At 42.5% G+C, this 14,017-nt stretch overlaps 1 protein-coding gene and 1 long non-coding RNA gene across 5 annotated transcripts in view; one reads left to right on the top strand and one right to left on the bottom strand.

The window, feature by feature from the left end:
• Positions 1–575, bottom strand: part of LOC117363066 — a 58,318-nt gene extending 57,743 nt beyond the window's left edge. The window contains exon 1 of the long non-coding RNA XR_004539967.1: positions 318–575. This is a non-coding gene — a long non-coding RNA (uncharacterized LOC117363066). The remainder of the gene's footprint in view (positions 1–317) is intronic.
• The window catches only part of DOK7 (docking protein 7), a 179,598-nt gene that overhangs the window by 10,827 nt on the left and 154,754 nt on the right, over positions 1–14,017 (top strand). The window contains exon 1 of one of the 4 annotated variants that reach the window (XM_033950278.1): positions 666–796. The exons of 2 other annotated variants lie outside the window; for them this stretch is intronic. Coding sequence is in view for 1 of the 2 variants with exons in the window: in XM_033950268.1 (XP_033806159.1) it covers positions 850–877 (28 nt within the window). In the remaining variant the exon portion in view is untranslated. Of the gene's footprint in view, positions 1–665; positions 878–14,017 lie in introns of those variants that run through there. One more of the 4 variants, XM_033950268.1, reaches the window with a different exon arrangement.

Genomic DNA, 14,017 nt, shown 5'->3' with positions numbered 1-14,017 from the left:
CTCTAGTCCAGCATCTGCTCTGTCTTCTCCCTCCCTTTTGGTTCAAGTCTGCATTCCAGCCCCTCCTCAAGGTCCTTTTCTGTCTGTCTCTCTCCTCTCTCCCCCCCCCCCCATCCAGAACCAGTGTCTCTATGGGTTTACAGTCAGCTAAACTCTAGGTTAAGTGGGATATTCAGTACTTAACAGACTATGGTGAATGGCATAAAGGAAGGATTGAGTTTTAAGCACAGTCCCATTGACATTGGCAAGTTAAGTCTTGAATATCAGTCCTTTACTAGCCAAATGCTCACTCCAGCCACAGAATGTCCCCAACATACCTGGTTTGCAGTGACCCGGAGCCATTTAGGGACAGTGAAATTGCTTTGAATATCCCCCCTGAGACAACCACCTCTTTGGTGCTTACAACGAGCTTTGGAAATGCTTAAAATCACCAAACTTAGCCCTGAAACAAAAACACCCTAGGATTTAAAAGCTTATTTTCCTCTTAAAGCGTGCAGTAAGGCAGCTCCTCCATGCCTAGGCCCAGTGAACCATCTTTATCCCTGACCTCCTTGTGACCTGGATTACATCGCTTCCTACCGCTGGAATGGAAACAGATCCGGGACTAGAGATTTGGTATCCCTGATAGGTAATAAGCCTCTCCCCACGCCCACGCTCCTCCGCAGTGTTTCCATCCACAGGAATTTAAGTCAGAGGAGGCGGGGCGTGGCAGATGGTAGGGTGCGGGATGGCCGCTGGTGGATTGTTTACAATTGCTGCCGGCGACCCACAGCAAGTTTGGAGCACTGCAGGGGAGGTGAGAAGAGGAAGAGAGGGCCGGAAAAGTGAGAGGAGAGAGGAAAGTGATAAATGCAGGCTCCAAGGCACCGGGAAGAGGGTGAAAGTACAGAGCCTGTGCTTGAGAGGAGGGCTCTGCACTGGCTGAGCTGGCGGGGGAGACAGCAGGGTGCTCACTTAAATTAAAAGGCACTAGGGAGAACACTGCCCTATGAAGCAATATGCAAGGACATTTTCAAATGGATAGAAATCAGACTAGGAAAAATCTAGACTTAAATTTCATATTGGATATGTTGGGGTCTCTTGTTTTCCCTACCTGAAAAACACGGCATTTCTCAAAGGCAGGAGATTTGAGTGCTAGTAAATCTTCACATTTGGTAGGCCACTTGGTTTGTGGGCTATACTCATGTTTCTTTGTTGTGCTGACAAGATATTGGCATAAGATACATAAAATATAATTCTGTTTGAAAATGTTTTATAGGGATCAAGCTGATTCACTGCTCGTCTTCCATTTCCTGCCTGCTCTGCCGCAGCAGACATAGCTGACCGGAGTCTTCCGTAAGCCCTCCCTCCGACGTCAGCGCTGACATCGGGGAAGACTTCCGGTCAGCTATGTGTGCTGCGGCAGGGCAGGCAGGAAATGGAAGATGAGCCTCGCGGCAGGGCAGATAGGAAAATCAGACGAGCCTTGCGGCTCGAGTTGTATTGAATCCCGCGGGATTCCTGAGACCCTAGGGGGTGTCCCCACGGGATCCTCGCGACCCTAGGGGGCGTCCCCAGAGATCCCCGTGACCCGAAGGGGGAGCCGCGGGATCCCTGTGGGTCCCTCGGGATTCCCGTTGTCCCCGTTCCTGTGCAGCTCTCTACTCCAGAGAAGGCTTGTTTATGGGTGTCACATAGTGCAATGTCCTTTGGAAAGGATGTAGTTAAGGATACTCCTTGGGAAGGCCTGTGACCTAGAAGGAGTGTAGAAGGAGAACCTCTTCTTCAAGTTTCAAATGTTTGTTTCAAATGTTAAGCAACTAAAGAGCGATTAGGATAATATGTATGTAGCAAATGTGTAAACTGCATCGTTTTATGCAGTATATAAATTGTTAAATAAATAAATAAATAAGTACTCTGGCTCATTTACTTTAAGGGCCTTGAACATCAGACCTAGAGTTTTAAATGTAACTTATGTAAGGGCATAGAGGGGCAGAGCATGTGCAGGGCTTACACCTACACGTAGTTAAGCTGTGCAAATCTCTACCTGCACTTACACTAGCTTTAGGGCTGGTGAAGCTGTAGGTGCCTAAATGGGTAAATATATCAGTACCAGGTAATATTAGTATTCTATAACAGAAAGAATAGTCTACTAGCATATGGCCTCAGGGTGCCAAATGGAGGATCCAAGTTAACTGCCCTCATATCAAATATCACTACACAGATAAGTGCTAGTGAATATCCAGCTCACAGCTATTTTAGCTTTGGGTATGGCCTCAACCATTCTTGGACAAAGGGCATAACTTAAGAATTAATTTAAAAAAAAGAAAAATACCAACTGGGTTTAATTTTGTTTAAACTTTCATTTCTATGTGTAACTGTCCGTTTTGATTTGTAATGTTTTTGGACGTGGCACGTTTGAACCAAAATGAGAATGTCTTCTTTATCATTTTTGTTGACTGCAAGTGTCATTAACCTTAAGGTTTTCATGTTGCATAACCTAGAACATTGTTCTTCAACCGCTGGCCACGGACCGTTGTCAGTCTGCAAAAATTTCCTGTTGGCCCGTGAAGAAATAGTGTCCCCTGCAAGCGCGTGTCCGTCTTCCTTCCGGCTTGGCTGCTCCTTTTCTTCAGCGCCAGCTGCACTTGTTTGCAGGGACAGCGCACAGGTTTAAGGTTTAAGAACATGTTGACTGAATGTTCACAAATGTATTTCACAGACATGAAAATTGCTTTTCAGAAGTCAATTTTGTGGCTACTTCTGATTGCTATTAATGCTACAGCTGAGACAGAGATTTGTTTCAAGTGTTGGAACATTGTTATACCTGTAGGTCATTCCAGTCGGACTGCATCTTCTAGGTTTTATCTCCTCTGTGTTATATATTTGGATTTACTTGTTACTTTAATTTTTAGAAAGAACTAAAGCATGGTCCATTCTTAAATTAGCATTGCCTCTGTATACTTGTAGGGATCTTCAATTGTGGGCTTTTCATTAGAAATATAAAGACATCCTCTTTGTGTTTATACAGAAAAGACTGGCGGGTCCTGTTGATGGTTCTTTATGTGTATATGCAAATATGCATCATCAATTTCCAAACTTATGGATTGATTTCAGTCTTCAGCATGTGTGTTTAGTTCATTAGGCACAGTTTCAACGTCATTATATGTTGTTTCTTGCAGCTGCTTGGATTAACAGGTGCTTGAGCGCAATCCAGACTGTGGTTTTCACAGTTCTTTACAAACTAGCTGAGATTGCTTCAGAAGAATATAAAACTATTTCATTGGAAGCCTAGTGGTTCTCAACAAAATAGTATATTTCAGCAAGAATAAAGGATCATACGAGTTCTCCAAAGATAAACTCATATAAAAGATGATTAAAGTGCTTTTGCTGTGTCTGTATTTTTATTCTTCTACGGGTCTTTTACATGTGTTTTCCAGCATGAGAAATGCACCACAAGATCCAGTTGCAGGAACACAAATCATGTTTCCAAAAGAATAGAATGGAGGAGCCACTGGTAGTTCACTACAAACAATTTCAGCATGAGTTTAGTATGCTGAAGTGCATGATATTAGAGCAGTGTCAACCATCGAATAGAAGAGGTCACTGGCGACACTTCTTCCGACAGAAGGAACAACGATGGATATATCTTTTGAACACAGTGATCCCTAAAGGTTTGAACAATCGGGCAGTTGCCCTTGGTTCTTTTTCCTGGCCATGACATCATCAGAGTGGGCGGAGCCTTGACTGACATTTAAATTCTGTCGAGTGTCTGAATTGAAGCGCCATTTTGAAACTTGGATGAAGCGCCATTTTGAAACTTGGATGCTAACTATTTTTCTGTTATAAAGCCTCTGATGCAGCTTTGACCAGTGAAACAGGGATTCCCCGTTGAATAATTCAGAAGGGGAACTTGTGGCTTGGAACCGGAGGTAATCAACAGAGAGCCTGACATTGTTGAATCCTGGGCAAGAAGCTAAGTACCCCTTTCTGTTTTCAAATGCAATGCTGAAGTTGCATTGTTCTTGTGACTAAGAAGCACAACTTGGAATTATTATAGTCTTCTGAGACCTGACCCTGTGGACATAGGGCTCCTTTTAAAAAGGCGTGCTAGCGGGGTTAACGCGCATGACTTTTCATCACGCGCTAACCCCCGCGCTGGCCAAAAACTACCGCCTGCTTAAAAGGAGGCGGTAGCGGCTAGTGCGTCCAGTGGTTTAGCGTGTGGTATTACGTGCGTTAAACCACTAACGCGCCTTTGTAAAAGGAGCCCATAGTGTTTGTGAATCTGGAGAATCTACAGTAGCAGTTCCTACAGCTGAGTTGCAGCACCTAATTTGGAGTTTTTTTTAAGACCCATGAAGCCCTTTAACTGAGGTCTTTTTTTTCTCCAATTAAAGATTTTTGGGTGCTTTAATACACAGACTCTTTTCTCTTCTTTTTTTTTCTATAGTTCATGGGTTTTGGTGACCAGATAGACTATGAAGTGTGTCTAGCATTTGATTTTTTTATATATATATCTGATTTCAGTTACCCCAACATTGACTGATTAAATGTTACATCGGGGAGTGCTAGAGAAGTAAAATTCCTAGATGTCATAAATGACTGCTTCTTGGAGCAACTGATCCGGGAACCGACAAGAGGGGGTGCTATTTTAGATTTGGTCCTTAGTGGAATGCAAGACATAGTACAGGAGTTAACTGTGTTGGATCAGTTGGGAAACAGTGATCATAACGTGATCAAATTTGAGCTGATACCAGGAGTGACATTGCAAAAGAAATCTACTGTAGAGGCGTTTAATTTTCGAAAGGGCAACTATGATAAAATGAGGAAAATGGTTAAAAGGAAGCTAAAAAGATCAGTTGCAAAGGTTAGGGCTGTAAACCAGGTATGGATGTTATTTAAAAATACCAATCGTGGAAGCCCAGACCAGATTTATTCCACGTATCAGCAAAGGTGGACTAACTATACTTTGTAATATTCTGTTTAAATTCCTAAATTTTGATTCTATGTTTGATTGTGGTTACATTATATTTTTTCTTTTGACTTGAAATTTGAAAATTGTCAATGTTAAAATCAATAAATAAAGAATTATATAAAAAGATAAGTGATAAATCACCTGGACTGGATGGTATACATCCCAGGGTACTAAAAGAAATCAAACATGAAATTGCTGACCTGCTGTTAGTGATCTGTAACCTGTCGCTAAAATTGTCTGTAGTTCCTGAAGATTGGAGGGTGGTCGATGTTAGGTTGTGGATTAGGAATTGGTTATCGGATAGAAACCAGAGGATAGGGTTAAATGGCCATTTTTCTCAATGGAGGAGAGTAAACAGTGTAGTGCTGCAGGGGTCTGTACAGGGACCAGTGCTATTTAACCACGAGCTCACTGGACTAATAAAAAAGTTCCTCAGATCGCCCTCATTTAAATTTGTTTTGTTTTGGGAATTCGTCGGGCCTGCACAGATCGGCCACAAATCGGGAACACAATGGAGGTTAGTAAATCTAGCCCTAAGTGATACTTTACAACTAGCTGATGTTATAATGCCTTGTATATTATAATAAGAAAGATAATCTACAGGCCACTGATTATACTATCTTGTCTGAAATCATGATGTGCTCTATAACAGGGTCTTTTTGGTCACTATTTTCTCCTTTTAGCAACTTTTTAAGCTTGAGTTAATGTATGCCATATTCTTTCTATTCACTCAAAATGCAACCCATCCTCTTTTTTTGTCTTCTAAATGGGTGATTCTTCCCCAAATTATTTGCAAATGAAACAGAAAACTGAAATGACTTGCAATATCTTGCTGGCATTTCCTTCAGGTAATTACAGCATCTCTAGAAGTTGATACAATAACACACTGTATTTTCCCAGTTTGTCTTGTGGCTCAGAACAAATGCATGACATGAAGAACAGGTGGTAGCATGGTCAGGGTCATGAAATCTCTCTAACAAGGTAACATAAAGTAGCAACTGTTGGTTTTGTTCAGCACTAATCTTTAACTCGTTTGATGGAAAATATATTTACATGCTATGTGGATTCCCCTATTGCATATGTTAGTGTCAGGAATATAAAAATAAATGGAAAATAATCCCTATTTAAAGTTGCATGAAACAATACCTATGCTTTTTTTAAAATCTGGGCTCATCTTGAGAAGACTGATACCACAAGTTAAACTGCTGAATAGAGAATGACACGGTGACAAAATTCATCACCGTTCCCGTCCCCGCGGATAACCGCATGAAACCATCTTCATGTCATTCTTTAAGGAGAGAGGGAAAAATCAGAGTATAATTGGGCACAACCACTGACCCGCAAGCTTTGCTTTGAAGAATGCTGGTGTAGAAGGACTGAGGTTGAAATAGACACTAGAAAATGACATGGGATTATTTCCTGCAGTTATCCGCGGGGACGGGGACGGTGATGAATTTTGTCACCGTGTCATTCTCTACTGCTGAACTCTTTTATATGCATGGGGTCTTATTACTGCAGTAGATTCAGTGTAGTGACCCCTGAGGCAGGTGACTGTTTGCTGAAACATAGACTGTGTCAGGTCCATTTTTATGGAAAGAAGCTGTATAACATCTTGAATTTTAATATTATTTCCTGCGTGTCAGGAATTTATCATTGTAAGGTTGTATGGTCAGTTGTGGAAGCAAGAAAAAACTGCATTGTTCTTTAAATCCAGTCTATTTAGTGCTCCAAAGTGTGTGTGTGGGGGGAGGAGGGAGAGTGTGGTGCAGTGGTTAAAGCTAGAGCCTCAGCACCCTGGGATTGTGGGTTCAAACCCATACTGCTCCTTGGGCAAGTCACCGAATCCCCCCATTACCCCAGGTACATTAGACAGTGAGCCTACAGGGACAGACAGGGAAAAATGCTGAGTATCTGAATAAATTCATGTAAACCATTCTGAGTTCCCCTGGGAGAACAGTATAGAAATTGAAATAAATAAATAAAATAAGCAAATAGTCCCCTTTCTGAAGGAAGTATCTTGGGCAGAGGAGTTAGCGGGAAGAGGAAAAGGAAGAGATGCCACATGAATTACAGCTGTTGGACCATAATGTCTGTGAATGGATGATGGGACATCATTCTCACTGCACTCTTTTTTTCATGATAAAGAGACTGGGAATGCTGGGAAATGTGGTCTTCCAGGGGATGTTGTGATTGGCTGATGTGCTCTGGCAGCAGGTGCTGCAGCTCTTGGTTAATAGTGGGACTGAGAAGCACAAAAAAACAACCTGCGGGTAGGGGAGGGGGGGACAAATTCTGTAATTTGTTTCAAAAGAATAATCCTAATTCCAGTTAAAATGAATGAGATTGTGTACTCTGCTTTACCTCTTTTGAAATGATACTCTACCCAAATATACAGAGATATCCTTATTTTTAAGCTCTTCCCTTTACGTATATTGGGGCAGATATTCAGTTGTGGCATATCCTGTTAAAATTAGCCAGGCAAATTATCCCATTCACTACAACCAGATACTCAAAAACTTACCATTTAAACCAACTCTACTAGATATACTGACCAAAAATTAGCTCAATAAGACATCTGGTAAAATCTAGGCAAGATTTCTTTTGTGCTAGTATGTGTCGGTATGGTGTACCAGCACCTTTATTTACTTGTTCTCTGCCAGTCTCTGACCTGCTTTCAATGCATATTCATTGGGGAAATCCTGAAAAACGGAATAGATTCCGGCCCTTGAGGACCGGAGTTGCCCATGTCTGATTCAGACACGTGCAAGCCTCCAGTGGCAGCTGTTCTGCCATGCTCTTTCTCTCTCTCCCCCCAAATCCATACTTTTCAATGTGATTTTCTCCTTTGGAGCACTAACAGCAGCAGAGTTTCACATTAAACTGCCTGCATGGGCCCCAGAATCCTTCTGTCTGCAGGAGCCCTGTGGAAACAGGAAGTTACATCAAAAGGGCAGGGCATGGCAGAGAGACTCTGGGGCACATGCAGGCAGCTTAACGTGCTGCTGTTACTACTCCGAAGGGGAAAATCACATTGGAAAGGTATGTGGGAGAAGTGCTGGATCATTGGGAGGGGTGTGTGAATGTTGCACGGGGAGATGCTTATCTGACCCGGGCACAGGGGAGATGAAGGAGAGAGACTATAGAAATAGAGACATGTTGGATAATGGATGAAGGAGAGAGACTATAGAAATAGAGACAGTTGGATAATGGATGAAGGAGAGAGACTATAGAAATAGAGACATGTTGAATAATGGATGAAGGAGATAGACTATAGAAATAGAGACATGTTGGATAATGGGGGGAAGGAGGAGTGAAGAATATGAAGAGGTATAGGAACTGGGGCAGAGACAGAGGAGAAGATGAGATGGAAAATGGGAGGGTAGGATGATGAGGCAGATCATGGGGTGAAGAGGAAGGATGACACAAACCAGATTAGCAAAATTCAGACACTAAACCTGAACCAACTCACGATATTATTCAGATACGCAGCTTCTTGTGAAACTTGGCCACAAGTATGTATAATCAAAATTACTCTGGATTATACTGTATGTAGTTATTTCAGTTCCATGCCTCTCTTTTTATGCCTGCCCTGTTCCTTCTGATATGTCTTGGAATGCATTGAACTGTGTATTCATAATGAAAACAGCAGCATAAAGTAATTTGTAGTCACTTATTTTGTATTTGGTGAGGCTCTGTTCTTGTTCTGTGTATATATGAATGAGATGCAGAATTCTGCTGATACTGTATGTAGTTTCTGCATGGAAAATCGTGTTTGTTATATTTTCCCAGTAAGAGATGTGTTGGTATTCTAAGGATTGGTGTAATATTTTCAATGATGCCTTTTTATATGCAAAAAAAAAAAAATACAAAAAAAAAAGTGCTGTATATTTAGTTTAGCAGAAAAACCACATTCATACCAAATCAAAACAAAAAAGACAGAAAAGTAATAGATACAAAAAAACAGAGAAAAATAGACCTCATACACAGGCAGCCGGGACTACACAGTACCCAAAGCCACCTGTATCATCACTGATCTGAAAAAAACTCTGTACAAATATATTTATTCAATCTCTTCTTTCATTCATAAGCTTATTTTTCAAAATTCATGGTTTATAAAAGGGGTGTGACTACCGTAGGGGTGTGGCTACTGTAGAGGTGGAACCATAGATAGTGACCCTGCCCCTAAGGTTGCCCAGTATGAGTACCGCTACCTTCTATCCTACAAAAAAAGCATTGATTCAGGGCAGTCTTAACTGGAGAACTTTGAGTGGATAGCACTAGTTAAAATTTAGCCATGCTCCAAGCATGTCTCCAACTTTGTCTAAATTTAACTGCGCTGTGCAGAGGTCAATTGAAACTCTAATGTAACAGCTTAATATTTTATTGAGGTTGTGTGGACTCTGTTCTTAAAGCAAAGTTTCTTGTCCATACTGCATTTTTAAAGAGTTTTACCATAGGTTTTCCTGCTCATTCCATAATAGGGAGCCTAAAATTAAGGGATGTTCTACAGTAGAATACTATTACATGTGTAACTGTGAGCTCGGTGGTTTTCTATAATGTAAGCGCACAACTGCCTTAGGGGTCCTTTTACTAAGGTGCACTAACCAATTTAGCATGCTGATTAGCATATGCTAAATGCTAAGATGCCCATAGGAATATAATGAGCATCTTAGTATTTAGCATGCACTAATCATTAGTATGCTCTAAATTGATTAACATACCTTATACTTAGTGGGTAAAAGCGAGGGAAGGTATACATGTAAGCAGAGCATGGACAAGACATGTGTGTGTCTCCCACTTATGCGTACAACATATAGAATTCTGTAAGTTATGAGCATAAATACTAAATTTAGTTGCAAAATGTATCTAAATGTACATTTTCATTTCATTTATTAACATTTATATCCCACATTATCCCCAAAACAATACTATTCAATACTTGTAAGCTAAAATCCACATAAAAAATGTAATCTAAACAAAACTAACCTGTAGATACATGTACATCGAAAGAGCTGCAAATCTACAACAGTTATCCATTTCCTAACAGAAATTTCAGAAAAAGGCTAACACTGGCTTTTGCAAAGCTATGGTAGATGTTTTTTACTGTGGGCCGGCAAGGTAAATGCTCTGATGCTTGGGTTAGGTTACGTTATAAAAGGGTTAGTGCATGCAGTAGCGTACCAAGGGGGGTGGGGGGTGGGGCGGTCCGCCTCGGGTGCACGCCTTAGGGAGGATGCACAGCCGGCCAGTTCCCGTTCATCTGGTGCCGGTCCATGCAGGGCTGGCAAGATTGCATTGGGTCCATCGGCAGCATCTGGCCTGCAATGGCGATGAGCGGCATCAGCACCCCCCCCCCTGCGACGCAATTCATGATCGGCAATGCCCCCCTCTCGCATGACACTTAAGATCGGCAACTGGCCTCCTTCTATCCCCGGCATCACCAGAACTTCAGATCGGCAAAGCAGTGCTCAGTCAAAGGCTTCCCCTCAGACTGAACTGCAATTTAACCTGGGCGGAAACAGGAAGCTGAGTCAGAGGGAAGATTTGGACTGAGCACTGCGTTGCCAATCTGAAGTTCTGTTGATGCCGGGGGTAGAAGGAGGCCCATTGCCGATCTTAAGTGTCATTGCGGCGGGGGGGGGGGGGGGCATTGCCGATCTTGTTGCCAAAATCGGAAAGGTGAGAGGAAGGAAAAGAGATGGGCCTGTGGTGGATGGAGAGATTGAGAGAAGGGGGCAGATGATGGAAGTGGGGAGAAGGGGGAGAGAGAAGAGGACAGATGATGGAAGTGGAGAGAAGGGGGAGGGAGAAGAGGGCAGATGATGGAAGTGGGGAGAAGGGAGAGAGAGAAGAGGGCAGATGATGGAAGTGGAGAGAAGGAGGAGAGAGAAGAGGGCAGATAATGGAAGTTGGGAGAAGGGGGAGAGAGAAGAGGGCAGATGATGGAAGTGGGGAGAAGGGAGAGCAAATGTTGAATGGAAGTGGAGAAAGAGAACATACTGGATGGAAAGAGGGATAAAGAAAAAGGACATATGCTGGATGGGGGAAGAAGATAGAGTTAGTGAGATAGTGGAGGGGAAGGAAAGGGGTGGCATGCTGTGGGTAGACACAGAGAAAAGAGGGAAACTGAGGACTGCTTAGTAAGAAAGAATTTAATTTAGACGGAGGCAACAAATAAAGAAGGAAGACCAGAGAAGGAAAGGGAAGAGAGAGAGAGGAGAGAGAGATGCCAGAGAACGGGGAAGGAGACAGAGATATCAGATCTGAGCAGAGGAAATGAGAAGAGAGAGATGCTAAAAACCACAGGGGGGAGGGAAAGAGCGATGAAAGGAGAAAGATGCCAGACCATGAGGGAACAGAGGGAAGATGATGGATGCTAGACCAAAGTGTGTGTGTGTGGGGATCTAGAGGAGAGATGGCAGGGGGAGACAGACAGTATCTGGAAGGGGCAAACAGTGGATGGAATGGTCAGATGCTGGATTGAAGAGACAGGGCAGACGCTGGAAGGAAAAGAGTGGAAAGAAGATAAAAGCAGAAACCAGAGACAACAAAAGGTAGAAAAAAATCATTTTATTTCTATTTTGTCAGTAGAATATATCAGATTTGAAATATATATCCTAGAGACATAACTGGGGACTGCAAAGCCCAGGCAGTGCTTCTTTAGCTAGATGGAAGGGGTAGAGAAAGAGGGCACATGATGGAAGGAGGGGATAAATAAAAGGAGGGCACATGATGGGGGGGGGGGGAAAGGATTGAGTTAGGGAAATACTGGAGGGAGTAAGGGAAAGAGGTGGCAAGCTGTAGGTAGACAGTAAAAAAGAAAATTGATGAGAGGGTAGTAAGAACGTAATCTAGATGGATGCAGAAAATAAATTGAAAAAGAAAATGAGGGAAGAAAGAGATTGTAGAAGAGAGGTGTGGGAGAGGGAAGGAGAGGAGAGAGATGCCAGACCAATGGGGGTGAAAGGAGAGATGGAAGGGGGAGGCATACAGTTTCTGGAAGAGGCATAGAAGGAGAGAAGATGCTATATAGGGGTAGAGAGACGGCAGACAGTGGATGGAAGGAAGAGAGTAACAGGAAGATGAGGAAAGCAGAAATCAGAGAAGACAAAGGTAGAACAAAAATGTTATAATTATTTATTGCTTTAGGAGACATGTGCCACTGTTTCTGTGGTGTTGCATTGTATGCAGAGTCCAGCTTCTTGCATGTTCAATTTAACCTTTGTCTATGTATTTCTATTTTATCCCCCCATTTTACAAAACTATGGTGGTAACAGCTCTGATGCTCAGAATTCTATGAGCGTCAGAGCTGTTACCACCGTGGTTAAAATCCACACTACAGTTTTGCATAAGGGGGAGGGGTTACTTTGTGATGACATATTCCATACTAGGCGAAGGTGTTTTCTGTGTTCTTTGTGTTTGAAAGACATGGTTTTCTGTTAGGATTGATGGTGTAGGATTGATCTGTACTAGTCTGGCTTGTTTAGTTTTACAATGGGTGTACTGATGTACTGCTCACTGCAGTATGTAAGATGCTGCCTTTTCCTAGGTACTCATGTGTGACGTGGCTTGTTACTAAAAATCATGTTTTTCGTACAGATGGGGGGTGTCAAAGAATGATGGGCCCCAGGTGTCACATATGCTAGGTACGCCACTGAGTGCATGCCAATCCTGGTACTACCGTAAGATGCCCTGACGTGCCCTGTGACAATACCTTGTGAATATGCGGTAAACCGGTACTATTGCTAACCACAGCTTAATAAAAGTCCCCCATATTATTCACTTCAGATAACAAAAATAGAGGGGGAGATTGTGGCACAGTGGTTAAAGCTACAGCCTCAACACCCTGAGGTTGTGGATTCAAATCCACACTGTTCCTTGTGACCCTGGACTAGTCCCTTAATCCCCACCATTGCTCCAGGTACATTAGCTAAATTGTGAGCCCACTGGGACAGACAGGGAAAAATGCTCGAGTACTTGAATAAATTCATGTAAACCATTTTGATCTCCCCTGGGAGAACAGTATAGAAAATTGAATAAATAAATAAAATATGAAAACCAAGCAATCATTGAGATATAAACTTCTAAATAATTATTTTTAAACAAAAAAGATTTTAACTTCCAATTAAAGCACAATTGGTTGCCACCTGGGGTGGAGCACGCCCTCCTCTAGGCAGTGTGTGTGTGTGTGTGCATGGAGTGGGCACAGGGCTGCAGTTTGATTGGTGCTCTGCTTGTCCTCTGCCTCGGAACAAGAAGTTGATATCAGAGGGGGGGGCAGCAGTTGACGGAGTCAATGGTTGCTCACACCAGACCGTAGCCCCTCATTTTCTTTCTGCACTCCTTACTGGCTGCTCCCGGGATGGCCCACCTCCAACATCCTACTTTGGTATGTCACCCATGTAGTTAGTAATAGCTTCTAATATTTGGCATCTGGTAAGTAAACAAAGATTTGCTGGCTGGAGGAGAAGAAATGAATAATAACCTTCTATCATGACTCGAAGCAAACTAACAGCAAAGGAGTTAATAAGATGGAGCCAAACCGAAAATGATTCTAAACATTATAATACAATTTTTATTTTTTTAAAAATGGCTTCTAAAAGTAACCAGTATAAAGTTCTCAACAAAGAGGATTGCTTGATCAAACCTCTGAGCTTCACATATCAATCTGGCTGCCCTATTCTGCAGTCTGCAAGGGCCAGATTCTATAAATGGTGCCTACGTGTGCCTATATTGTAGGTGCCGCTCTGCATGGTTGTCAATCAACTGCTAGGCACCGCTTGTAGAATCACATCTAATCGCATCTAAATGGACTTAAGCATCACTAGGCGCCGGTACATTAGGCAAGGTTTTACCGGGCCTAATATACCGATGCCTAGTAATGCTTAAGTGAATCACACCTATTCTCTGCCTCTTACCATGCTTACTTTTCAGGCAGGCATTGGAGGGTGGCTCAACTTAGGCATACCTAAGTGCCTCTCTGAGTTCCACGCAGAAATCTTAGTTGGGTTTTTAAATATTTTATTTATTAATTAACTTCAGTGGTGCAGTCAATTACCA

Source organism: Geotrypetes seraphini, chromosome 1 (assembly GCF_902459505.1).
Source record: "Geotrypetes seraphini chromosome 1, aGeoSer1.1, whole genome shotgun sequence".
NCBI lineage: Eukaryota > Metazoa > Chordata > Amphibia > Gymnophiona > Dermophiidae > Geotrypetes > Geotrypetes seraphini.
This window is presented reverse-complemented; position numbering and strand designations above follow the sequence as displayed.